General features: G+C 32.3%; 3 protein-coding genes across 5 annotated transcripts; all 3 read left to right on the forward strand.

Moving 5' to 3' along the window:
- Positions 1–2,831: 2,831 nt before the first annotated feature.
- On the forward strand, positions 2,832–5,323 carry LOC129302085 (licodione synthase-like). The gene is made up of 2 exons (XM_054940765.1): positions 2,832–3,768; positions 4,342–5,323. The coding sequence occupies exons 1-2, from the start codon at positions 2,890–2,892 to the stop codon at positions 4,999–5,001; spliced, it is 1,539 nt and encodes a 512-aa protein (XP_054796740.1). The 5' UTR covers positions 2,832–2,889; the 3' UTR covers positions 5,002–5,323.
- Positions 5,324–11,620: 6,297 nt separating this feature from the next.
- LOC129303734 (HMG-Y-related protein A) lies at positions 11,621–12,702 on the forward strand. Of its 2 annotated transcripts, none has more exons than XM_054943236.1 (2): positions 11,621–11,940; positions 12,045–12,702. In XM_054943236.1, exons 1-2 carry the CDS (start codon positions 11,833–11,835, stop codon positions 12,510–12,512), a joined length of 576 nt encoding a protein of 191 aa, XP_054799211.1. In that variant the 5' UTR covers positions 11,621–11,832; the 3' UTR covers positions 12,513–12,702. The 2 variants fall into 2 exon arrangements, with proteins under 2 accessions (XP_054799211.1, XP_054799212.1); XM_054943237.1 differs by having other exon boundaries at positions 11,632–11,871.
- Positions 12,703–18,636: 5,934 nt separating this feature from the next.
- On the forward strand, positions 18,637–21,976 carry LOC129303514 (cation/calcium exchanger 4-like). 2 transcript variants are annotated; one of them, XM_054942888.1, is made up of 3 exons: positions 18,637–18,978; positions 19,223–19,337; positions 19,633–21,976. In XM_054942888.1, the coding sequence occupies exon 3, from the start codon at positions 19,812–19,814 to the stop codon at positions 21,753–21,755; it is 1,944 nt and encodes a 647-aa protein (XP_054798863.1). In that variant the 5' UTR covers positions 18,637–18,978; positions 19,223–19,337; positions 19,633–19,811; the 3' UTR covers positions 21,756–21,976. The 2 variants fall into 2 exon arrangements, with proteins under 2 accessions (XP_054798863.1, XP_054798862.1); XM_054942887.1 differs by lacking the exon at positions 19,223–19,337.
- Positions 21,977–27,777: the final 5,801 nt, after the last annotated feature.

A 27,777-nucleotide genomic window follows, 5' to 3' on the forward strand; every position in this document is an offset into this window, starting at 1 on the left:
TTATGATCCAAAAGGAGCATGATTTAAGAATGAATGTATTTTTTAACACCATTTATACATTTTTGAAGGAAGATTTGTAAATTCTGGTCTATAATTTATAATTTATCATACTATTTTAATTTATAACTCAACTAGTGCGAGAAACACATTCATCTATAAAAGTTAATTTATGAATTTTAGAGAAATATTTATAAATAATAATATCATAATTATTCAACATAAAATTATTAATATTTTAGTAAGATATTATTAAAGTAAAAATGTTATTTTTTAATTACTTACATGTATTGTTGTCAAAAATAATGACATTATAATCTCCAGTAGCTGGCCAAAATGATTATTTTAGTCTTTTATATGAAAAAAATAACATTTGTCAGTTGTTCTATTTGTAACTTTGTAACTTAAGAAACTTTTTCTTATAAAATACTTATTTATAATTTTATGAGTCATTTTTTATAATTTTTTATACCATTTTATGATTTTCTAGCCAAACTAATTGTCAAAATTAACTTTGTTAAATAAGGATAACATTGCACCGTTTTAAATTATTGAAAAGGAAGCATTACATAAAAAAAATTTAAAATTGACAATCATGAACCTATAGTTTTTAAAAAGTCAACTTTAATCAAAGAAAAGTTAAAACTTGACAAACAAATTATAGACGTGAAAATTATAAAAGAGCTTATGAGCTGCTTAGAAAATGCATGTCACCGTCCTCCAACTTATCAAGAGGACGAAACCTAACATTGATAAATGTTGGATATGGTGGAATGGATTGGAATGGGAGTGAAAATAGCTCGTTCCCTTGTTTAATAGGTGGGAGTGTTCATTTTATTGAAATGACCCACTACCTCAAATGAGGAAATAACCATTCCACTGGCTGACCATGGTAATATATAGGTCTATTCCCTTGGGAATGAATTTTTCATTCTCAAATGTCCCTGTTTTAAATTTATATTGACAGCAAATACCCTCATCTTTTCTTCTTTCCTTCTTCACCTTCTCCATCACTGGCGTCAATGGCTCCCCTCAGCAACTGCACATCGATGACAAACTTCACCTCCCAATTCCAGCAACGCCATCAGATCTGCTAACAATTGCAAGGTGTCTTCTCCCTCCATCGACATCAACCATGACAAGCTTATGATTTTTTAACGAACTCAGCCTACTATATATACATAACATAACTCAGCATGTGTGTGATAGATTGAAAGTTAACAAAGGTAATTTTTTAAAAATTGTAAAAAAAATGTTCAATTAAAGTTAAATTAAACTAACTTTAACTAATTTTTTTTTTAATTTTATAAACAGGTATACAAGTCTGGCCGGCGCTTGGTTGGTTGCTTCGAGTGTTTTCAAACTTATCGAAAATAACAAGCAGCAGCGAGCAGCCAGAAATTTTGTTTTTGTTTTTATTTGTTTATTGTCTAATAATAGCAACTTTCAAACGCATACAATTCATGGTAATAAAAACTGGGACCAATCAATCAGGGCAGCATAAACACAATGCACTTCTTCATGCTTTACAAGTCTTCCACGAAATGGCCATACATTGTGACACTAAAAAAACAGTAAGAAATTAAAAAAAATAGAAATAGAAAACGACTGCCATGAGCAATCATTTTAAAATGCTATACTTTCCTTCTCTTCTTCTTCTTCTTCGTAATTGGCTGCAGATTTTAAAATTTCCATCTACTTCATCTCCATGCTTCATGAAAGACGGCTCATCCATTATTTAATTAAAACCCCTCACTATTAGGAAAAAATGTGGGAGTGACTTTCTATTAAAAAATGTAAAGCTTTTTTTCAGAGGTTAGATGTTAAAAATTGTAGAGTATCTTTAGTGTTTTAATGTATTTTTTTAAAAAAATACCCTTAATAAATAAATCATTTTATATTTATTTTTAAGTGAAACACTTTATTAAATGAGACTAAATATATAAAGATGATATTAGTTTAAAAATAAATAATTAATTTATTGAGAGTTGAGATTCATTTAAAATGCTTTATATTTTTTAATAAAGATAATATAATTTTTTAATGAACTAGCAATATCTATTATTTTATCTAGTATCAGGTAACTTGCTAACAGCTTAATATTAAACTATGTGTAAGAAAACATAAAGGGAGTTACTATAATAAAAGCATGATGGCAAGGGTGTTAAAACTTCTCATATTGGACATCTTGGAAGGACTTAATATTTGCTGGATGGAAAAATTTGATAAGGTTAACGTCTACTCTGACTCTGCAGAAGCTCTCGCACCAATACGCAATGAATTCTCTACAAATCATTCCCTTGCTGTAACCATTAACAAAATCAGAGATCTTGTTATGAAAAACTGAATGGTTACTTTTGATCACATTTTCAAAAAAACAAATAAAAAAGTGAATTGATTGGCTCACCAAACTCCTATCGAAAGCTCTAAAATTCATATTTTTAATACTCCGTCTCTTGATTGTATAAATTTTTTATACAGTGATATGACACATCATATCACATAGCACGGTTTTTCCGTGACCTTTTATTCAAAAAAAAAACTTCTCATATTATTTGTCTTGAAAAAAAAACTTCTTATATACGAGTACATATTAAAATGATCTAGGGGTTGGGGGCCGCAGCCGCAGTCGTAGCCGCCTCCACCATACACCTGGGGGCTGGGGTTGAATGACACATAGTTTGGATTGGTTAGAGAAGAAGAAGAGGAGACATGGTACTAAAATTTACGTGTCAGTAATTTTAAATGCACATGCAAACAATTATTACGCTACGAGAGTGTAGACAATATTCAAATCCCACAAGCTCTATATATACCCTCCTCATTTAGCTTTTTTGAGCGCCATCCACCATCAAATTAATATACTAGAGCACTAACTCTATAGTCTATACCATGGAGTTTCAAGTGCTCCTTCTAACTCTCTTCCTCTCAACCTTTGTCATCTTCCTTCTTTCCTTCCGGCGCGGCCGCGGCCGCCTTCCCTTAGGTCCTTGGCCGTGGCTGCCGGTTATTGGCCACTTGCACCTCCTTGGTCCCCTTGTCCACCAGTCCCTCCACCGTCTCTCCCTCCGATACGGCCCCTTTTTCTCTCTTTACCTGGGCTCCGTGCCTTGCGTAGTCGTTTCCAATCCCCATTACGCCAAGCTGTTCCTTCAAGACAATGAGCTGGCCTTCAGCTCTCGGCTTGAATCCACCGCCATAAAACGGCTCACCTACGAGACCTCTCTTGCTTTCTCCCCCTACGGACCTTACTGGAAGTTCATCAAGAAGCTAACCTTCAATGAGCTGTTCGGTTCTCGAGGCACCGGAAGATTCTCGAGCCTCCGCGTCCAGGAGTACGATAGACTTCTAACGCTTATAGGCGTAAAGGCACGGGCTGGCGAGGCGGTGAATGTGACGGAGGAGTTGCTGAAGATGACGAACACGGTGATATCGAAGATGATGATCGGAGAATCGGAGGAGGCGCGGGACGTGATCAGAGAGGTGACGAAGATGTTTGGGGAGTTCAACGTGGCTGATTTCGTGTGGGTGATGAAGAAGCTGGACGTGCAAGGGTTTGGGAAGAGAATCGAGGATCTTTACCAGAGGTTTGATAGTTTAGTGGACAGGATCATCACGAAGCGCGAACAGGCCAGGAATAAAGCTCGTGGACAAGGTGGCGGGAAACATGAGGGTGGCGAGAGGGACTTTCTTGACATTTTGCTCGACATTGCAGCGGATGAAACCTCCGACGTCAAAATTAACAGGGTTCACATGAAGGGCTTGGTCATGGTAATTAGTTATACATTCCTTTCTTTTCCAAATTTTAATATTTTATCGGATTTAATATAAAATACAAAATATCTTCTCACTCTTTCTTCAAAAAAAAAATTACAAAAATTCACTAATTACAACGTTAAAGAATTTAAATCTTATTTTATCAAGCATATTGAAATCACATACAAGTGGAACCAATTAAATATTATTCTTTGATGTCTCTAATGAATTTTTAAAATGATTATTCGTTTGGAATGAAGAAAATTATATAAAAGGAATATAAATACAGGCGTATCCCCAGACACAAAAACACACATAGACGTAAATATTATTTTCTGTCATATCAGTGTTGAAGAGTGTTATTGTGCGATCCACATCATCAAACTAGGAATTAATCATTGTATTGTTAAGAAGTTTTTGCCAAAGACCGACGACAGTCAAATTAATATATTGTGAGGTTAAATGTGAGCCAAATTATATTTAAAAAAGAAGAAGCTAATTTGATTAATGTACGTGTTTGTTTGATGTATAAACCTCTAAATTAGAAACGAGAACAACATTAAATGATGAATGCAAGGGGTGTTTCAGGATTTATTCACAGCGGCCACAGATACCCTGGCAGTTGGGATAGAATGGGCATTAGTGGAGTTGATCAACCACCCCGACTTGCTGAAGAAAGCTCGCCAGGAGATTGATGACGTGGTTGGAAATCAACGGCTAGTAGAAGAATCTGACGGTCCAAAACTTCCCTTCATCCAAGCGGTTATTAAAGAAACGTTTCGTCTACACCCACCGGTGCCTTTAGTTGTGAGAAGGTGCACATCGGAGAGCAAGATCGAGGACTACGTGATTCCAGAGGACACGGTGCTGATGGTGAATGTTTGGGCCATGGGTAGGGACCCAAGCCTGTGGGAGAGCCCAATGGACTTCCGGCCCGAACGATTCTTAAAGCCCATGGAAGAGAATTCCTCCAAGGGTGTTTTGGATGTGAGGGGACAACATTTTCAGTATCTACCATTTGGGACTGGCAGGAGGATGTGTTCTGGTCTGACTCTTGCCATGCATGAGGTGCCTGCTGTTGTGGCTGCTCTTATTCAGTGCTTTGATTTTCAGCCCGTGAGCCCTCAAGGCAACAAAGTTGCCGTGGTTGACACGGAAGAGAGGCCTGGGTTGACTGTTCCACGAGCCCATGAACTTGTTTGCATCCCTATTGCAAGGCCCATATGCGGCCCACTCCACTTGGTTTGAAATTTTTATAAGCATCCCGTCGTGAAATTTTCAGTGATTTTAAGTAAAGAGAAAAAAAAACATATATAGGAGCTTTACTTTCAATATGTAAGGAGGATATGCCATTTGTGTCTATATCTTCCGTAGCATATCTAGAATAACTTTGGGGGATCCATGTCTGATTCATGTCCTGTCAATAGCTTGGCATATTCATGAATGCTTCAATATTGTCTCAACTTGTCTGTGTTTCAAATTTTATGTACATGTCCCAACGTTAGCGTTTGAAAGTGAGGTAACCCATTACCCATTTCACATGCATGAAACCTCTTGGCTCTTGTCTCTATGACCATATGGCATGTGTTGCTTTATACTTATTCTCTCCTGGTACCTTTTTTATTCATGGGAATCCTCTCCTGAGTCCCCATACTTTTTACAGCGCTAGGCGTGATACTGTCCCCTTTTTAGTCAAAGATATGTTTATTCGTGTGCCTGAGGAGAGGAATTTGAGTCAACCCCAGTCATGTGAGTTGGCCCATTCGAACTATGGGGAAATTGAGTTTGGTAGTGTTCGGCCCATTTTTATATGAGGCCCAAATCATGTCAGTTATTGGGTTAAATGAACCAACCTAATCAATTCATTTAACTTTATTTTTCTTTTTAAGAAAATCAACATTTTTTAGCCTAAATAATATATATCAATATTTCATGCAACTTAAAATTCAACTCATAAAATAATTATATATATTAAGTAATAAAACAAAAATTAAAATACATCGTAGCAAAAATATATTTATCCAACATAATTCATAATCCAGCGCAATCCTCCAACCAAAAAAAAAAAAAAAGAAGGGCCATGGCATGGTTATCAAATTTTACAAGTCAGAGATGAGGGCTAAGGAGTCAGTGCTTTAGACCGCTTTCGAGAAAGAGAGAGCATAAATAGTTGGAAACTTGGATGCTGGTGGAAGGAAGAGGTTGGGCTTGCAGCTAAAGTATCTGGGTTGGGTTCTCTTGTTATTTTTATTATTATTTTTTTTTTTTGGGTACAATATTATTCTATTTTAGAGCGCGCGGTGCTGGAAACTTTGAACCTTTCCCATTTCCTAGACTTTTTTAAATAAGGATGAAGTGAGTCAAATCTAACTCATAAGAGTTGGCCCACTTGATTCAGGGCCTAAATAGAGTGAGTTAAAAAAAAAAATCGTAAAAGCAATTGAAAGATTTGAGAAGAGAGAGAGCCTCAGTCAGGCGTCCACAAGCCTGGGGGAGATTAGAATTTAGAACACATGTTAAATTAGAGAGGTGAGAATTTGGGAAGAGAAAATTGTGGTGATTTATATATACCACGTTAAATAAAAAAGAAGAGGAGAAAACTGTTATCATAGAAGCAATAACACTGGCCTACAATTTCTAAATCATATCTTCAATCCCAACAAACTGTGATCACCATAAAACATTTACCATCCAACCTTGTAAGTTACAGGCCATATAATGTGTGTTAAAAATTTGTATAATTATTTATTATTTAAAAATAATATAATTATTTATTTCTTAAAACTCATGCTCCACCCACTCCTAATTGTATTGTTTTGCTATTTTAATGATAGTTTTTTGAAAAAAAAAATATTTTAATGATAGTTGATGACTTCGATGGGGTTCCAAACTTTCTATAAGCTTGTTTTCCAATGTATCTGGGCTTCACTGGGCTTATTAGCAATTGGGTAAGTGATTTTCAATGAGAAAGGTATCCCTTATAAGTCAAATTTACTCTTTGCCGGCAATTTTTAAGTTAATTTAATGCTTTAATGACGTTACAAAATAAAAGTAGAATTTCGTTTAAGTACTTATCCACGTCGATGTCGATGTCGATGTCGATGTCGATGTCGATGTGATAGAAGTTGATTACAAATGGAAATCGGCTTCGTGTACATGTATGATGCTATTTCTATGTTGTGGATGAGCAAGATTTTAGATTTTTATTATGGCCAATAAACAAATTGAGCAATCATTGTAAACGGCAATAATTAGTATCATACAGTGATTGAGAAATTTTGGAAAGTACTCCAAAATAGTTTTATATCTATTTTTCTGAACGCTTTTTAATCAAATACTTTGAAGTGGGTACTCTCGTTTAAATATTTTGTGGCAGTGAATGAATAAACACTAAAAATATGGAGCCATGGGTTTAATTTCAAAATCTACTCAAACATTTGAGTAACTCGTTCTAGGATAAGGTTTCTTTCTTTCTTTTATTTTGATAAAATAAGGTTTCTCTTTTTAATTGACAATTCTGTCAATATCTAATTTTAAAGGCAAGCATAAACAAAATAACACATATTTTCTAGTTTTGAGAATGTGACGAGAGCTTCAAGAATTGATAGCAAATGTGATAAGCACATAATTAACTCACTAATTAAACTTTACTATCATGATAATTAAAATTAATATTCTTTTATTAACTATTATTATGATAGAATATGTTTAACCATGGTTGCAAAATAAACAAGTTTGGTGAACACTCTTTGAAAATGATATTCCAATAAAATTAATTTTCAAAACTATTGAATTCAAAACATATAAGATCATAATTAGCAAACAAACAAAAGCAGGAGATAAATCTTACTAGTGAAGACTTCATAACAATACAAGGACAAAATGATCATTTCCATGACATAAGTAATATCCACAATCGAATCTCCCAAATCAATCAATTGAGCATAACCACATTAAGAGTCAACACAACAATATAATTCACAATTCAATTATAAACACAGCTTCAACAAGTTCATATATAAATATCAATCACAATATTTTCTAATCATACCACAAGCCCCATATGCATGGATTAACAAAACTAGCTAGACCCTTGATATTCAATGATATCTTAGCATATTTTTCCCAAAAAAAAAAACCCAACCTTAACACAAGCCCCTCTTAGCTTGATTTCATAAAATGGCTAAGCAATTACCAACATTCAGTTGCAATCCCAACTACAATCATAATGCATGATGTGTCCCTCAGTTGGCACAATATATATATATATATATATATATAAAACATTAAGTACAAATCTTTTACACGTAAGAAGAGACATAAAATTGACAAAAGACTAATTAGCCTCCAACCCTTTTCCCTTGTCATTACTCGAAGCATTTCTTGTAAAATGTTAAACTATAGGGTGATATAAATATTTCATTAATCAAGAAATTCTAATTTTTAACATATATAAGCACAAGCATTTAAAAGTAAGTAAAGTGGGTTATTCAACATAACAACACATTTAGGCATGCATGATCAATAATTTTTCTCCCTTGTCACCTCCTTATTCCTCTTGATTGAGTCAATGAGCTATAATTTATAATAGGACCAATCTGTATAATTAGACTAGCTTAAACTCTCTAATGTTAAAGGGTAACTCAGCCAGAGATTATTACTCCCCAAACTTGGACCATGAATTCTCCTTAAATTCTAGCAAGGTGTCATATATACGTTGCCAATAGCATATACTCACTCCTATCAGCTAAACTAAAATTATAGCTAACTCACATTGAAGCAAGTGATACAACTATGCAATACTAAGGGCTACTCAAGTGTTTCCTAAGCCATATGAACTTACAACACAACAACCTCTCGACTACGGTGAAACTCTTGCCCCTTTCATTTTCATAGTCATGGAATCATGTTTACAATTATATGCAAGCATGATAATGTATTTTCACATGCCAACAATATCATATTTTCAACAATCATACTCAATTTCATTAACATTTTCATATTTCTCAAACTCAATTTTCATAGTTCTCAAATCATTCCCATAACTTTCAATATTATATAATATATTCAATTTATCTATAACTTTTAACAATTTAACTCATACCCACTTTATATATTTTATAAAAATTGAAAAAGAGCATTGTCATATATAAACATACTTTTCATACTTTTCAATTTACCAAAAATACTTAAATAAGCATATGAGAAAATTTAGATTTTCAGTTATGTCTACCACTTAAGTTATGCAAAAAGAGCACCTGTAGATTCTCGGCACAACAATGCTCTCAATTGTTTTAAGAGAGTTTGGTCTACGACTAGACAACTCAAATTTATTAATCTACTATCAAAAATACAATTTCTCTAAGTACCCATTACACTAAAAAATTTTAAATTTTTTTTATTAGATAACCTTGCACGTGCCAAATTCTTTGTAAAAATTTATTTTGAGTTTTAAAACTCATTATTTAAGTCTCAATTGATTTTTAAATTTTCGTTTTGTTTTTAAAACTCTATTTTGAAGTTCTTAAATTATATTTGAGATTTAAAATGGTAAATTGGATTCTTTAAAATAAATTTTGAGAAATTCATTTATAAATCCTATAGTTTGGTAATTCTTATGAGTTAAGTCTTGGATTACTATAATTTGGAGTTAAGTGTGATTTAACTTCAAGGAGATTACATAATTGAGTATGTATCATTGCATATTTTAATATCTTCAAAGCTCTTGATTGTTTCTTACGCAAGATCAGGCTAGAAAGAATATTTGCAATAAAAGTGTATAGATAAGGGGAAGGGATCCTCTTGCCTAATTCCATTCGAAGGATATATCAAAGCTGTAGCTCTACCATTAAAATGAATTTGATAATGCATCACGGAGATATATTGTAGACTCAATTGAATTGGCCTTGATGGAAAATTCACCTTAACAAGGACAACTTCAATAAAAGACTAAGATATTCTATCAAAAGCCTTTGCAAAGTCAATCTTTCAAGTTGCTAATTTCTTCTTTTTACTTTTGGCAGGACTTGATCCATCACTATTTATCAATTTGGAGTCTTTTACATACATATTTCCTTGAATATTGTTCAGCATTTTGGGTGTATCTGGCAAGAGAGGTGTTGCAAGCCTTACTTTGAATATTTTGTGGGAGTCAAATGCTCATGCATGTGCATTTTTTAACAAATTTTTTTACTTTTATGCATATTAAAAATATAAACATCTTATTTTATTTATGAATTTATTACCCATAGAACAAAAATTAAAAGATAGTTTTAAAACTATATAAATATAAAATGTGTCAATATGATATCATTTAAAAATTAGTATCAAAATAATTTTTAAATGATAATGGTCACAATTAAACATGCTTTAATTTTTTTAACAAAATAAGAAAAATACAACCATAACAAAAAATATTGTAAGAAAAACCGAGACATAAAACAATTGGATTAAGAAACAATAGTGGGCACACAACACTGTTAATTTCAATGTTCTGTGAGTAATGAAATTTATTATATTTTACTATATATATAAATCAAATTTCCTATTCAAAATTACACTAGCAATCGTTTACCAAAAAAAAAAAAAATACTAGCAGTTTGCTCTCTATTCACATGTTAATTATAATTCATAATTATTATATTATTCTGAACTTGATATATAATGATTATTGTAGATCAAGTCATTAGAATTATAAAGAAAAATTATGGTACGATTTATTTCTTAGCCACGATATCCAAAGGGAAAGCTAATACTCACACAGTTTATACTAATAAAATTATGTTGGGAGAGTGAACTGCCCTTTAGCTCCCCATCTTTTTCCTGGTCGGCAATTTATAAAAAAACAAGTCGCTATGTAAATTACCTATCATTTTCTTATTACAAAGTCTTATGAAAAATTGTAACTAAATTAAACGCTTTTTATACAAGAAGTTGTAATTTTTTTAAAGCAATCAATTTAATATTCACAACTCATACAATGCACTATAAGAAGGTGTAATTGTGATCGGATTAAATTTTAATACTTTAAGCTATAATTAAAAAATTAAACCAAATTTAATTGTAATTTTTATGTTTAAAATTTGTATTTAAAAATAATAAACTTGAAATTTATTATCAAACATTTACTGATGTTGATCTTAATATTATATTCCTTTCGTCTTAAATTATAAAATATTTTTGATAAAATTTTATATACCAATAAATCTTATTAAATACATTTAAAAACTTTATTTTTTTAAAATAAAAATATAAAATTTTAAAAATATTTATAATTTAATATATTAAAAAGGATAATATTAAAATTAATATATTTAATAAAATTATAATTAATTTAAAATATTTTATATTTTGAGGCGAAGAAAATCTTTTAAGACTACTCTTTTTTCTTTTGAGCAAATTAAAACTACTATACTATACTCTGGAAAAACTACAATCAATTAGATTGCAAAAAAAACACTGTTGATTATTAGGTTGTAAATGCCCAAAACAAGTAGGCAAGTCACTGTTTTCTTTTTGTAATTGGTTGAGAAATGAATAGTTCCTGTCCCCCGCGGATAAAAACCGGACTTTTCACCTAAATCTTCATCCAAAACAAATGGAGTATGCTTTACCAAAAATAAAATAAAATAAACGTAAATAAATAAATGGAAGATAACATGCCAATTTCAAAATCCCGCCACGTCATCGATCCAGGTGACCTCCCTCACAAGAAATCCTGCACCGTTAGATCAATGCCACCTTCATGATTCCCAGCCGTCGATTATGGTCTCAAAAAGATGCATGAAGAGTGCGAAAAAGAGGATGGAGCTGCTTTCCTTTCTCCCTTACTTTTCTTTTTCTAACCTCTCTTTCTCTTTACGGTTTTTTAAAAAATTATTTATTCTCCTTTAAATTCGTCCTCCGATCGTTGCTGCTCTCAACTAAATTTAAACAGTTCCTTTTGTGAAAAATTTTCTCACCGCCCTCTCTGTTTCTCTTTCACTCTCCCTTAAAAGTTTCAATTTTTCAGCTTCGTTGGGTTCTAACTTCTAATTCTCGCGCTTCTCTGCTTTACCAGCTTCGTTCTCTTCACCTAAAATGGCGACTGAACCTCCCTCGCTTCCTCCTTACCCAGAGGTAACCTTCCTTCTTCGTTCTTACAGGCATTCTGATCTGAGTTTCGCTTCCTTTTTACAGTCTCTCCGGGTATTTTTTTTGGACGGAGAAAAATTAATTGAACAGAAACAGATCCGAGACTTTTAGGGAAAAATTTTTACCTCTGTTTGTTTCGTATTCATGTGTTGTTGTAGATGATAATGAAAGCGCTGGAGGCTCTCAACGAACCGAACGGTGCGAACAAATCGGCGATCGCGAAGCACATAGAGGCAACCTACGGCGAGTTGCCGGCGAGCCACTCGACGTTGCTGTCTCACCATCTCAACAGGATGAAGGAGAGTGGGGAGCTTGTGTTCGCAAAGAACAACTACATGAAACCCGACCCGAATGCCCCGCCCAAGCGAGGTCGCGGGAGGCCGCCCAAGCCCAAGGCTCCTCTGCCTCCGGGTACCGTGCTTTCCCCACCGAGGCCCAGAGGCCGCCCACCTAAGGACCCAAGTGCTCCGCCCAAGCCCAAAACTTCAACCGGAAGTGGCAGGCCCAGAGGAAGGCCCAAGAAAGTGGCCCGAACTTCACCGGAAAATGTCACTGTTACAAGCAGGCCCAGAGGCCGGCCTCCAAAGGAGAAGCCCGCGTTGACTGAAGTGAGCGTTGGACAATAGGTTTCTGAATTAGGAGTAGTGATCTTTCGCTGTGGTGAAGTGGGTGTGGTAGTTTGTGTTGCTGTAATTGTGGTGTAAAATTTGTGTAGTGTTAGTGTAGTTTAGTGGAAGTTCCCTGAGGCCTTGTGGGTTTTCTAATTATCATAGACGACAATGACTTGATTTAATGATCATTCTGGTTTCCGATTCACTTCGTGTTCTTTCTAACTTGGAATTCCTGTTATTGTTTGTGATTTAATTTCTTTAATGGCAATTTAACATTGGACAAAACTGTGCATTGGTGGTATTAATGGTGGTTGAGGGTTGGGTGAGCCTCCCTTTTATTTTATTTACTTCAGATGGGGATATTACTGTAAATTCCCCATTCCAGGCAGCTGGCTTCAGTTTTGATTCTTTGCATTTGACCCCTAAACAATTTTGAAATTTGACTCCTTGCTGTTTCAATTTATTGACAGTTTCATTCTCCAAGAAAGATGATTAATTAAAAATTAAAATGATTTAAATAAAGTGAAAAATCAGAAAAACTTTAATGCGGATTCCAGCAAAAGTTTGAACATCGAACATGTTTTCAAAAGGATTTGAGGCTCCTTTTACTCAATGCAACCATTCATAAATATATTGACGTTAGAGTGGTGCTTTCACCAATGAATCACTTTAGTACTCAATCTTATATTTGTATTTTTGGCAAATGTTTATATATTATTCTTCCCTAATTTTTTGTGTCAATATCTCTAAAAATGAAAGGACAAAAATACTCTTTAAATAACTTGATAATGTTGAGCGGCATTTTTCAGGAAAAAACGTACCATTTCATTATGAAGATTTACATGTTTGATTAACTTTTAGAATAGAATAGCAAGTTTTTAAAGAAAAAATAATTAACTCGAGATTTTGATGCCGCTGACTTTGTTTTTGATGAAAAATGCACCATTTTATTCTAAAACGTTTATACACTTTATTAATTTTCAGAATATGATAACAAGTTTTTAAGATAAAACTAGATTTAAGGTCCCGTGATTAACCTTGTATTTGATTTAAAGTGAATAAAAGGATAGGACAAAATAAAATTTTTAATGAATTTGCTTTTTTAAAAAAATTATAAATGATATAAAATTTTAAGAGAGGAAAGATGTAGGATTAAAGAAGTAAAAATAATTTAAAAATTTCAACACGATATTTTTGAATTAGATTTATTAAAATCCCCTTCATTTCCCTTGAATTAAACAATCTATAAAAACTAATAGAAGTTAAATATTGAGTAAATGTTGATATTATAATTTTACAAAACTAATAATATTTAGGACAATATGTGAATTGATATTTTCAATGATAATTTTACAAAACAAAAAAGTGATAGTTTCTGAAAGTGTGAAATAAAATTATATAGCTTAATTAGCATATTTTATTCCAAAAATTATTACTCCATGCATATTAAAAATATTAACAAAAATGTATTATAATTCAAAATTTATTACTCATTTATATTAATAATATAAAAATAACTTATTCATTTTAGAATTTATGCATACAGTAAAAACGTAAGTGATACGTAATTTTATTTTGTTGTATTTCATCTTGTGCAATTTAAAATTTAGTCAAGATAACCTGTTCAAAATTACTTAATAATATTTTTAATAAAAATCTTTTTAAGTTAAATTAAAAAATCCATTTGAAAATATGCAAGTCAGAAATAAAAAAGTGCAACCCCTAAGGGATGAGGGGGGAAAAGTGGGCCACCCAAGATATCTTTCCATTTCAGCCCTTGGCCCACATAATTTTTATGACTTGGTTTTTTTAATCAAATAATAATCACTTTATTACTACAGTGATATTTTGACGGTAGTGATAGTTTTCTATTTTGTCTTTAAAAATTTTATACCATTTGCACTTATTGATAACTTTCTTCCATGATTTGCATGTATTTGCAATTTTCTTTCACAAGTTTGCAAGTATTTGCAAAAGTATTCCATTTCTGGTGTTCTTCAAGGGAAGTGGAGATTCTTCATTTCTTTTCTCTCCATTTCCCCTCACTTCTCCCATCCTTATCATTCATTAATTTTATTATTTAAAAAAATTATTTAATAAAAAAATTTGAATGGTGGGGATGGGGGAAGTGGAGGGAAAGGGAGGAAAAAAATGAAGACACCCTTGGATCGTTCTTCGAGAGTCTACAACACTCTTCAATGATTTACAATAATTTTTTATTGTCTTACAAAATCTTCCACAAGTTACACGCATTTGCAACTTTTTTCCATAAGTTTATGAGTATATGCAAAAGTCTTTCATTCTTTAATCTCTTTGAGAGTCTTCAATACTCTTTAATAATTTGCAATAGTCTTTCATTCTCTTCAAAAACTTATACGATTTACTCATGCTTATAACTTTCTTCCATAGGTTTGCAAGTATTTACAAAAGCTTTTCATTTCTAGTCCTTTTCGAGAATCTTTAACGTTCGAATCAAATTTTTCAAAAAATTTGCCATCTTATTTTGAAAATTAACCAAGCATGTGAATTTTTTTAAAATAAAATAATACATTTTTTGTTAAAAAAATGAAAGTCAAGTGCATCAAGTTCTTGAATTAAATGAAAAATTAGCTCTTAAATTATAAATTTAGGAACATTTAAAATCTTAAATTTAATTTTAGTGCCATATATTGCCTATATCATTCATAAAAATTAATTTTAACGATTAGTTAAACAACAAATTGATTGCTCCTACAAATGTATGGGATCAAGGTAGTAAATTATTTATAATATTCCAGATGTCAAACTTAAAGAAAAGTTACATTTTTACTAATTTAAATAATTAATAGTTTGAGAAAGATAGATAAAATGAATTATTTGATTATAACATAAATAATAAAAATAAAGTAAGAAAATAATAATGATGAAAATACAATCACTTGACTTGTTGAGATTTAGGATTCACCTTATTTTTAAAGTGACAACTATTTTTAAAATATTCTAATATTCTTTAAAATTATTAATCTCTTTTTAATTAATATTGAATTCATTTTTACGATACCCAAACAACTAATTAAACTGTGAACTATCTTTTAAGTCGCTGCAAATTTTAGAACTATCCTTAATCTTGTTATGTATGTCTATTTTTCTAGATATATGTTCTTTCTTCACCTCCTAGTCTATTAAGAGTAACCATAAATTTGATTAAATGATGATCAATCATTAAATCAATATAAAAAATAAGAGAAATGAATATAATTAGAAAGAAATATTCATAAATATAAATGTAAAGAGGTAAAATAAAAAAAAAAACTTGCTTCTCAATTGAGTTATATCCTACCTTAATTGAGTAATTTAAAAATATATAATAAAATTAAATAATACCGTTTTAAAATCTCTAATTGTAAAAAAAAATCACAGAGAAAATTAAGGAGTAAGAAAGAAATAATTATAATACGTAAAACTTTTAAACGATCTCGCTTTTAACTTTTAAAATGTTTCTATAACTCTAAATATCTTACAGAAAATTTTTAAAATATTTAAAGTGAAGGCATATTTTTTTCATTTTTAGTTGATAACATCCAGCACATCTTCCATAACCATATATGTGTGTGTGTGTAAAATTAAATATTTAGATAAGTGCACGCGGTATTTGCGTTACAGCTGTTCCTTCCCTATATATGTATATTCTTTCCTTTTCTTTTCTTTATATTTTCTTCCTTTATTTAATATTTTTTTTATAAAATATAAAAAAGAAAGATATAAGTAAATTTTGTATCAAAACATTTTTGATTTTATAATTAAATGATGTGAAAAAAATATATAAATATTAATTAAATATATATAAAATTTTAATAAATATAATTAAATTAAAATTAAAATTTAAATATATTTAATTATAAAATATGTACTTATCACAAGTTAAAGAAAACGGCCTCAAATTTTATAAAAAATGATAAAAAGGTTGCAAAAATTAATAATTTTTTAACGGCATGAGGAATATTTGGCATGAAAATTGGGTATGAGAACAAAAAGGTGAAATATCTTTGAAGTTCAATTACTTGTAGTTTTTTTTTTTTTTGAATGAGTTACTTGTAGATTGAAGTTGGATTAGAATATTTGAATGCACCTTCAAGATTTGGTCATTTCTATTAATTAAATATTTTACTGTTTATTCGCTACTTTATGCCCATTCTTCTCACGAATGGAAATCACATCATATGGGTTACCTGGCCAAACATCTTTTCTATAATGTTGTCTTTTAATTAAAAAAAAAGGGAGAACTTCAATATAAAACCATCGATGGGATATTATTACAAATCAGACCCAATCAAATATGAAATTTCACTGTAGGATAGGAGAACTAAAATGAAAAAATTTTCTTGATTAAATGATCAAAATGCCTTTAATAAAAATGAAAAGAAAGAATGTGAACCATTATTTGACATAACTTGTTAAATTCCTTGCATTACTTGTGAATTTATCAAGCCACAATTAAATACTTAACTTGTTAAACCATTATCTTAATTTGTTGGAAATATTACATTACTTGTTAATTTCTTTTCATTAATTGATAAGTCCAATATGTTGTATAACTTGTTAATTTATTAATTTAACTTATAAAATTCATTATGTTACTTGTTAAAAAAATAGCATCATTTGTTAAATTCCTAACCACACTTATGTGGTTCATTACATGTAAAATTTAATATATCAATACTTGATAAATGCTCAACTAAACTGGTCAAATAGTTATTATGAACATCAAAACAATCATAAATACATTTAATTAGTACAAAGAAGTTTTGTTGTTAATTTACATTCCAAGCTTAGTACGATAAATCCTTTGTCGTTCTTTCTTCTATGCCATTTTCTCAATCCTTCAAAGATTAACACTAAAGTTATTATTAAGCTTGTCACTAACTACACTTACCTGTCACTACAACCACATAATACGATTTTCAAATACCACAATATAACATTAAGGTTTTAACAATGTAAAATATAATTATTTTGGACAGTACAACTTTAATACCATTAATGTGCAATACCTTCACCCGTCCCTCACACACTGAGCCCATCCCAATCCATGTTAACACAATTGAGAGGTGCTATAAGACTTTTTTAATGTATCCCACTGGTCAATATCACCAAAATAATTACACATGTCTAGGGACCATTTTGCATTTTTATATCAAAACTTGATATCAATGATTCACCCAAAAAAGATTTATAAGAATAACAATTTGACAAGTAATATATCATAATTAATAAGTTAAAGGACAAATAAGGACAAATAAGGACAAATTTATATCAATAACAACAATCACTAAGGCAGCAACAACTTCACATTACTGATACAAGTGGATTTACATCATTAATATTTTGAACTTAACAAGTAACATAAAAAAATTTATAAATAATATTAGATGTTTTACAATTAACATTAGTAATTTAATAAGTAAATAGATATTAATTTTGCTCATACGTATGTTAATTTTCTAAAATTGCTTGTTATTATGATTACTATGCTTGGTCATCCAATTTGGCATTTTACAAGTAAACAGATAGGCATCTAGGTTGTTAAATTAGTAAGAAGAACAAGTAAATTATATAAGTCAAAATGATTTTTGCTATGATAGTATTCTCAACCAGTAAATCATCGACTTAGACCACTTGTCAACATTGGCCATGGATGACTTTCATGATTCGTTAAAAATGTACCACGCGTTTGCAGTACACTGCAAGGGTTTACAAACACACAAAGATGACAATATAAATAAAAAAGGTTCATTTACGTAATAAGGGGAAGAAGGAAGAAAATCACATAAATGGGTTAGACAAAGTGGCAGGAAGAACATGTGTCCACATAATGAATTCACAATAAAGGCTTGATGATTGTAATGGTTGATTACCATGAAATACTAGCTTTGTCTGTTTCCAAAAAGGTTCGATGACAATCGAAAGAAACGAAGGAATGTCTTGAATTGATCAATTGGAGGATCGCCTTTGTCTCGAAAATTAGAGAAACTTAGGGGTAGTTAAGTTATTTTACAAATAAAGTTATTTTCATTTCGATCTTTTTTGCTTGTGTAGGTTTCAAGAATTAATTGGTCCTTCGTTGTAAACACGTCTTTATCGGTCCTCGAATGAAATTCTTCCCCCCACCTCCCCCAAAAAAAAAGCATCTCCAAAAAAAAAAAAAACATTGAACATGCATCGGCGGCGTGGTCCTCAATTCTCACCCCTTACAATGAAATCCCTAGCTTCGTAAAATGCTCAGATGCTACTCCGCTGATTCGACAGTCTCGATCGCTCGAAGGTCGAGCTCTAATGGTTCATCATTTTCGTCGGCGGCCCGGTCTCTCATTCCTTCATTTTCTTGTACCCGGTTCTTTCCCGCTTCGTGGCGTGTTGTGCGTCGACCCCTGTTCTCTCCTCTCGTTTCGTGGTGTGCGTTGAGTCCGTCGATCTCGCTCTCTCCGCAGTCTTTTCATCTCAGGTGTGTCGACTACAAGGATTTCCGCCCTTATGAACTAATTTAACAATCCTGCTCTCTTCCCGCTGATTTCACCCTGCTCCCTTAGTATAGGTTTGGATGCATTGTCTTAGGTTTTGGAGTAGAATTGAGTCTAACCCGTACGATTAAGATATAATTTTTCGTTATGAATTAATATGAACTGTTTTTAGTAGCTGGTTCTCTATTAATGACGTGTTACGGTAAATCGTTTCATTTTTATTCGCAGTTAATTTTGATTCTGGGTGTATGATGAAGAATGTGATATGCATATTGTGCATTGTTTTCTTATGCAAACATTGGCAACTTGTGAAAGCTAGTATTACATACCCACACCGTTCAAGGTAAATTGTGATGTCAATTTTACAAAGGCTCAACATTTATTGGAAATTTCAGATATGATTGCAAGACCATCTGTAAAATTTTTAAGAGTAATTATTCATTTTATATAATTTTTTCTCTAACAGTACTATCTTTAAAGCTAGAGAGATATAGATACTAGTGATACCTTAATTCTGTCTAATCAATTTCACTTTTAGTGAATCATATGCTACGATTTTTTTTTTTTTGGTTCTTTCTTAATTTTTAATACGTTCTTGGTGACATTCAAATATGTTTGATTCCATCGCTGTAATTCAGGGCAAGCTCTTGGAAAAAAAGTACTTGTTCGTTGGACAGTGTTTCAAGTATCATCAATTCTGAGTCCGGGGTTTCATTTTCCAGAAATTGAAGCCCTAGACAAATTCTACGTTTTTGGATTTGAGTATTCTGGAGCTCAGCAGCATAGTGTTTGAGGTATTCAGGATAAAAAATTTGACATGAAAATGCAAAATGTCTTATTTGGTGCAAGACAGAGAACCTTTCATGGGATGATCAATTTCCTTTGTTCCTTGGTTTTGTTTTTCTTCTTTTACAATCGGGAAGATGTTATTCATAACCCTATTCTTAGGCAATCTTCATATTTGGTACACCATCAGATGCCTCCAAGAGTGGTGATTCATCGGCAAATGGTTGAAATTGGCCTTAACTCATCAAGGTTAGCTGTTGGGCCTCATCAGAATAATATGACTGTAAATAGTGCTGAACTTTGTAGCGGATTATTCCACCATGATGGTTTTTCTAGCACATGTGAATACTTAAAGGCGAATCCACATTGTAATTCAGGAGGAATTTTTGATCACATAAGGTTTTTATATTGTACATGTCAAAATTTTCAAGGGCTGGGCTACCTAGTATTGGGTATATGGCTAGCTGCGTTGTTCTACCTATTGGGCAACACAGCTGCAGACTTCTTCTGTCCATCTCTCGAGTTTCTCTCAAGGCTCTTGAAATTTCCTCCAACTGTTGCTGGGGTTGTGCTCCTTCCACTTGGAAATGGTGCACCTGATGTGTTTGCTAGTATTGCTTCCTTTGTTGGTACAGATACAGGGGAAGTGGGACTTAATAGTGTGCTAGGTGGTGCTTTGTTTGTTACCTGTGTTGTTGTTGGAACTGTTTCTCTTTGTGTGTCCAGTAAAGGAATTCAAATTGATAGAAGATGCTTTATAAGGGATGTCAGCTTCTTTCTATTCACTCTTTTGTCGCTTTTGCTGATTCTGGTTGTTGGTAAGGTGGGAGCTGGGGCAGCCATTGCTTTTGTATCAATTTACATTGTTTATGCATTTTTTGTTGTTGCAAATGAGATATTTTGGAAACATTCACGTAGTTTAAAATTGGATTCTGTCACACCAATGCTTCCTGTCCGTGGAGGTATGTTCTCCCTTGGATCTGAAGAAGAATCTTCTGTATACAGCTCTCTGCTTGACATAGACACGGACAATGATCCTCCCCATCTCCCTCCTTCCTTGCCACAGTGGATGTGGTCTTCAAATGTGGCAATCTATTCAAACCAGGCCAATAAAGTTAATGTGATGGATGATGAAAGGCCTCCTTGGGGATGGAGTGATGGGAGTGAGGAAAACAACAATCCGACCTTCACTGTAGCAAAACTATTTTTACTGATGGAGATGCCACTGACAATTCCTAGACGGCTAACAATTCCCTTGGTCCATGAGGAAGTTTGGTCAAAAAAATATGCTGTGGCTAGTGCTTCACTGGCTCCAATGCTCCTGGCCATTTTGTGGAACACTCAAGATAATGTGGGTTTTCTGAGTGCTGCACTTTCCTATAGCATTGGTGGTGTTCTTGGATGCGCACTTGGTGTTCTTGCCTATAAATACACTTTACCTGATTATCCACCGCACAGGTTTTTGATTGCCTGGGTTCTTGGAGGATTTGTCATGAGCATAGTGTGGTTCTACATAATAGCCAATGAGCTTGTTGCTGTATTGGTGTCATTTGGTGTAATTTTAGGAGTTAATCCATCTATCCTGGGATTAACTGTATTAGCATGGGGTAATTCAATGGGGGATTTAGTGTCAAATGTTGCATTGGCAATAAATGGAGGAGATGGAGTTCAGATTGCTTTATCTGGATGCTATGCAGGGCCTATGTTCAACACACTTGTTGGTTTGGGGATCTCAATGCTGCTGGGGGCCTGGTCGGCGAAACCTGAATCATACTTGGTTCCTGAAGACCGAAGCTTATTTTACACTATGGGATTTCTTATCTCAGCACTGATCTGGGCCCTGATTGTTTTACCTCGGAATGACATGCACCCTGACAAAAGGCTAGGAGTGGGCCTCATCACCCTTTATGTCATATTTCTCTCTTTCAGGTTGTCCACTGCTGTGGGGCTCATACCAGTGGCTGGCTTAGCTTGACATTTGAGAAGTTGAGAGTTGTGATCAAACTAAGCATGGGTTCTGCATATCTATTTAGACCATAGGTTCATCTGCTGTATGGTTTTTATCTTTCTCAGTGGTGATTAGACTAGAGAAATTCCTTATTCTTAGTTCTACCGGCGAAAAGTTGGTTGTATATCTAGACGCCATTCACGTTAGGTTGATCTAATAATATATCGTCTTATGCTTCTTTTCTGCCACTTAGCATTTTGTTGAGACTTCTGTAATTCATCTACGCTTGTATCCCTTCTTGTGCTTGAACCAAGAAGTTAATCAGCAAGTGGACTTGTTACATGGACACAGCCCAGTGAACCAAATTGAACAAAAATAACTCTTGAAGGTGCATGGTCCTTCATTATTTTAACAGTCGATGGTGGATATTTTCATCCCTTGGAATATCATATTCTTCTTTTAGAATTACAAGAAGCCAACCTTAACTAGAGCCTACCTAGATTCCTTGTGTTGCACGGCTGATATGAGAAAATTGCAAAAAGTAATTTAAATGAACATTTACAGAATTCTAATTTAAATAATAATGTTCTCTTGTTCGACAAAATGAAGATTTGTTAACATATATATTTAATTTCAAAGTGTAAAAAAAAAGAATAAACATTACTTTTTTAAAAATTGGACACATTCTGTTAATGAATGATATATTTTCTAGTCATAGTTTATTTTTTTGATGTGAAAGAAATGTTTCATATCTATCTCTTTCTTATGAAAAATATTCAATTAAATCAATCATTTAATGAGAGAGTAATATTAATAAATAAAGTATTAGAATAAGGTGTAAATTGTTTTTAAAATTAAATTATTTTAATATGGCATGATGTGGTAAGATATGAGCCATTAGATATGAATTGAAGGCTGGAGATCTGCTGCCGCTGAGGGACGTTAAGGGAGAGGAATCTGGGAGGATCCGGATCCACTACTAAAAAAGTTGCCCTTTCCAAGATGAAAACAAAGAAGAATGTGGATCGTAGGTGCCTTTAGCATCATTATCAATGTGTTTGGAGTTACCTGTGGTGCATAATTGTTTCCTCAAAACTGAAAATTTTAATATAAAAACTTAATGATGATGGTTTAACCTACCATCGATAGATGATACTTTTAAATATAAATTAAAACAGTTGCAGCATTCAAAAAACGGTTCTGTTATTTTTTTCTTACGGATTTATTGGGTAATTGTGAGTAATGAGAATTTGAATAGATTGAGGGGGAACACTCGGACGAAGAAATTTCATTAAAAATTTACACACAGAAATTGCAAAGATATGATTAAGGGATGTCATCTGGACATAGTTTATAAAGGATGAAGTCGAGAGTTGTTGTTCTACGTTGATGTTCATACTTTCAGATAGTTTGAGTATACGTTACTGTTATGCAGGATTTGAATCCGAGATATTTGCATGTAACATTTTAAATTTTAAAATTAAAAAATTGATCATAGCACAACTAAATTAATCATTTTCACACATTGGTTCAAAGGCGAAACAAATCTAAAGGTCTCAAATAGTTTCTTTTAAATTGTGTTTAGTTTGAAAGGAAGGGAGGTGATGGAGGGGAGGGTTTTCATGTTATTATATTTGATTTTGTTTGAAGGGAAGAGAGGGGAGGGATTTTTAATAATTATTGGTTTGGTTCAAGAGGAGAGGGTAGGTGAGGTGAGGTAATGACTAATTTACTCTTTTACCCACATATATTAGCTTTTTTTTTCCCCTTCTATCTTATATAAATTAATTTACACCATAAAAAAATTATAATTCTTCTACCAATTGCAAGGAGTTAGTTCAGGTTAAATCCAATGTCAACCGCAATGAAAAATAAATTTAACACCAATTAGAAAATAAAAATATACCCAAAGTATAATATATATATTCATGTTGAATGATACCTGAGAGTCTAACTAAAAATAATAAAATATATATACTCATTCACAACGTGGCTTAAAGTAATATATTGCAATTTCTCATGGGCTTAGATGCAAATTGAGAGTAAAACAAAAGTAAAGCTCTCATCTACATGAAAACCTTGATGAACTGTGGACAATACTTGCTGGAAAAGGCGCATTTCATGTAGCTTTGAAAGTAACAAGAGAAAAAATCCATGACAAGATGGAGCAAGGAAGTCTTAACAATAGTGGAGCACAAGAGTTTATTTTATTTTTTTTTAGCAATGGACATTTATGGAATGTAAGATAACTAATAAAGGCAAATAAATCAAAATATTTACCTCCCCTTCAAAAAACTTCAATTTGAAGGGAATTTTTGAAGGGAACCAAAATGAGGGGAGGGGAGGGTTAAATTTTAGCTCCCCCCCTCCAAATTTTTAATCAAATGAGAAGAGGGAAGCATTTTCCCTCACCCTCTAAAAACTCTCAACCAAACACATTTTTAGAAGGATGCCTCCACATGGGAATCTCACCATGGATTTATTTGCCAATCATTGAAACGCTGTGTGCGTAAAAGTATTGAAAAATTCGAAAATTTGAATCTAAACAATCTATTACAAATTATCCTCATCATATGCAAAACAAGAAGAATTTTTTATATGCAGACTAAGAACTTAAATTAAAATAATTTATTTTAAAAAAAGATCATTAAAATCTAACCTATTCAATTTTTAAGATTTTAAATTTTAAATCTTTTAAAATTCTCTGCTGTTTCAATCAATCCAAAATTTCGTCATGATTTGAGATTGTTAATGAAGACCTCATTATTTTTCCATAAAGTATATCAGTAATATATCAGTAATGGAACTCCTTTATGTATTAGGTGAATTGTGAAAGAGATGATTGTTCTCATTTGTAATTTGTTTGATTAAGCATTTTGTTGAAAACACGCTTAGAGTCACCACAAAGAATGATACGTGGTGAGTTAGAGAAGATGAAAAGTAAGCTTTAAAATATTTCAATCCTAATACAAAAGAAAATGCAGAATCACATTTCACCCTGCCTAAAAATACTCTTCACGTCCGGTACAAAAGGTCATGCAGAAACACACTGCATAATACAAAGTAGAATGGAGAAAGACTGCTTAGAAATGAAAACAGAGATCATAAACTTGTTCATTATCGATTCTATCTTTTTCTACTTCTTCTTGATGACTCTAGGATTCTTGGTTGCGCTCAAAGATGGTGCACATTTTACCTATACCAGTTGACTCTGTACCAGACTCATTGACAATCACAGAACTCCTTTTCTTGTTATTCATTTCAGTAGCAGCAAATGTCTCACGCGTAGAAAATTCAAGGTCATCACAGATCCTGGTGAATTTCAGGCTGCTCTTGGAACCGGAAGACTCACTTGGAGTGGACATGAACTGATCATTGTCAAAGAAGGCGGGAGCAACAGTCTAAAATTGGATTCATTTTTTAATACTCAACAAACCAGTGATTGCTAATAGAGACATTGGAAAAAAAGGATGTCTTGTAACTCGTATACATTTAAATGAACATGTACATGTGGTTTGATCTGACTGGGGGCAGTATCCTGTGAAACATATTTGAATAACAACATAGAGCCAAGATGATGAAAAAATAATTGCGATTGACATAATAGAGGATTGTACATTATACAGACCAAATTACTGGCAAAATCCATTGTAGTAACACAACCGGAAGTAATGGTCCGTGATCTTCAATTATCTATTTGCACTATAAGGATAAAGGAACATTAATGAATAAAGAGGCTAAGAGAACATTTTGCAGAATTTAAGTCAACATAGCTACGCACTCATTGAACATTCAGAGTTCAGGGCATCATCTTCTAATGTATTAATTGCTACTTACTACATAATCCTCACAGAACCAAGATGTTGAAAAAATCACAGGTTTTCGAAATAATATAGTTGATGACTTTCAATTTTGTGTTATAATTGACATGTTTTGGGTTATATTCTGGGAGTTATTGATGTAAAAGAGAAGCATTTTCTTACTTTTATAAAAAAAAATTAATTAAATGCCTGATGTGAATTTATTATAATATTTTTAAGAAATTGTTTAAAATGATGAAAATTAAAGTGAGCAAATATTCCACTCATATTCATTAATTGTGAATAGGTGGGGCATGATAACATCAAAGCAAAAAAGAGAAAAGAGATAAGAAAAAAATGGCTTTCTATCTAAGACACAAAAACAAAAGTTTCTACACCCTGTCAGAATTTTTTTTAGAATTACTCACTGTGCCATGGCAACAATAATGTGGAATATCCATTCCAAACACCTGGCAAAATCGATCATATTAACAGAACTGGAAAAAATGGTTCCTGACCCTCAATTATGTTTTTGCACTACCAGGACATAATAAAATTAACGAATAGAAAGGGAAAGAGAACAAATTGCAGAAGTCAATATATCTATTCATTCTTTGAACATTCCAACTGCAGGGTATCATCTCCATACGAATTTGTTGCCAAGTGTAAGGGAGAACGGCTACTGTATTAGATCGTTAATCCATATATTGTCAAGACTGCAAGTATTAAAACATTGAATACTTTATCATGTAAATTACCTGACAAATATTGTAACCTTTAGAGTGGTTAAAAAGAAACTTAATTGAGGTAACTACTTAATAAATAAACGTTAATCCCAGCATCTCTAATCAAAATTTAGCCAAACATGAAACATGGTATGAAAATAAGAAAATACTGAAAGGCTGTACCATCTTTACGAGGATTCCCAATGCAATCTACTAAGGTTGGCTCCAAAATGTTCATTAAGGACCAGATCATCAATACTTGATATCCTCAGCATTCTCATGTTGTGATTTATATCCTTTACATGTGGCCGCCCATAAAGCTTTTTCTCGATTTGCACATGACAGTGAGGTCATGAGAGTGCAAAGAAGTGTGCATATGACAAGAGGATGTAACACCACAAATGCTAACCTGAGACTTGAAGGCTTGTGTTCCAAGAATAGTACTTGCCAGTTGCACTCTTGCCATTTCCTGCATGACCCACTGACACCAGTGTTCTCACTTGTTTGCTTGAGCACACACAAGTAATCTCCCATTCTCCACCCATAATACTGTAGATAGATTCGATTCACCTGCAATTACAGCATCACACACAGAATGCGGTAATTGTATGATATTTGGTTGACGTGTCTCACTTAAAATTAACTATGATATTTAATGTTCATAGCAGGGGTGTTGACGGGATAGGACGAGGCCGAGACACCCTTGTCTTGTGTCCTGTCTCAAAAAAAGATTGGGATAAATTTTTGTCTCGTCTGCTGTTGCATCCTGAAAGTTGCCCTATCCCATTAGAAATCGAGACAAGACTAGGATGAGATTGAGATGTCTCATTGTCTTGATAAACCAAACAATTCTAGAGAAAGATTAGATAATAGCATTCATTAAAATTTTAAATTATATAAATTATTAAGTTTAAAATCAAAACAACACATGTATATACATCACAATAATTTAAAATCAATTACTGAATTACATCAATTATAACTATAAATACATAACATATTATGATAATAATTATAAGTGATCTCTAGGCTATAAAAGCAATAACAATGGGCAAGCCAAGCACAACATCAAATTATTGTTCTTCTACTTTAGTTGAGATATGCTAAGCTAATCACTTTTTCAAAAATAAAGCAAGAAATATGATATAAATAAAAGTTATTAAATAGATAGATATAATAATAAATTATATTAATATAATTAATATATTATAAAGAAAGATATCTCCCTGTTTACTTTATATCATTAAAATTATCAATATAAAAAAATTTAATTTTAAATAAGAACTACACGTATTAAAATTATAATTGATATAATTAATATAAATATAAATTATATTAATATAATTAATATATTTAATACATATTTTTAAAGTAAAAATAATATATATATATATATATAATATTCAGGATGAGACTGGACATCAAGCTAATTGTGATTATTTTTATGTCAGGATGAGACCCGTCTCAATGTAATTAGGATGAAATCAAGCTAATTGTGATGAGTACAAACTGAGCACCCTTAGG

Source organism: Prosopis cineraria, unplaced genomic scaffold, assembly GCF_029017545.1.
Source record: "Prosopis cineraria cultivar Desert tree isolate PC_DT_omini unplaced genomic scaffold, ASM2901754v1 PC2, whole genome shotgun sequence".
NCBI classification, from domain to species: domain Eukaryota; kingdom Viridiplantae; phylum Streptophyta; class Magnoliopsida; order Fabales; family Fabaceae; genus Prosopis; species Prosopis cineraria.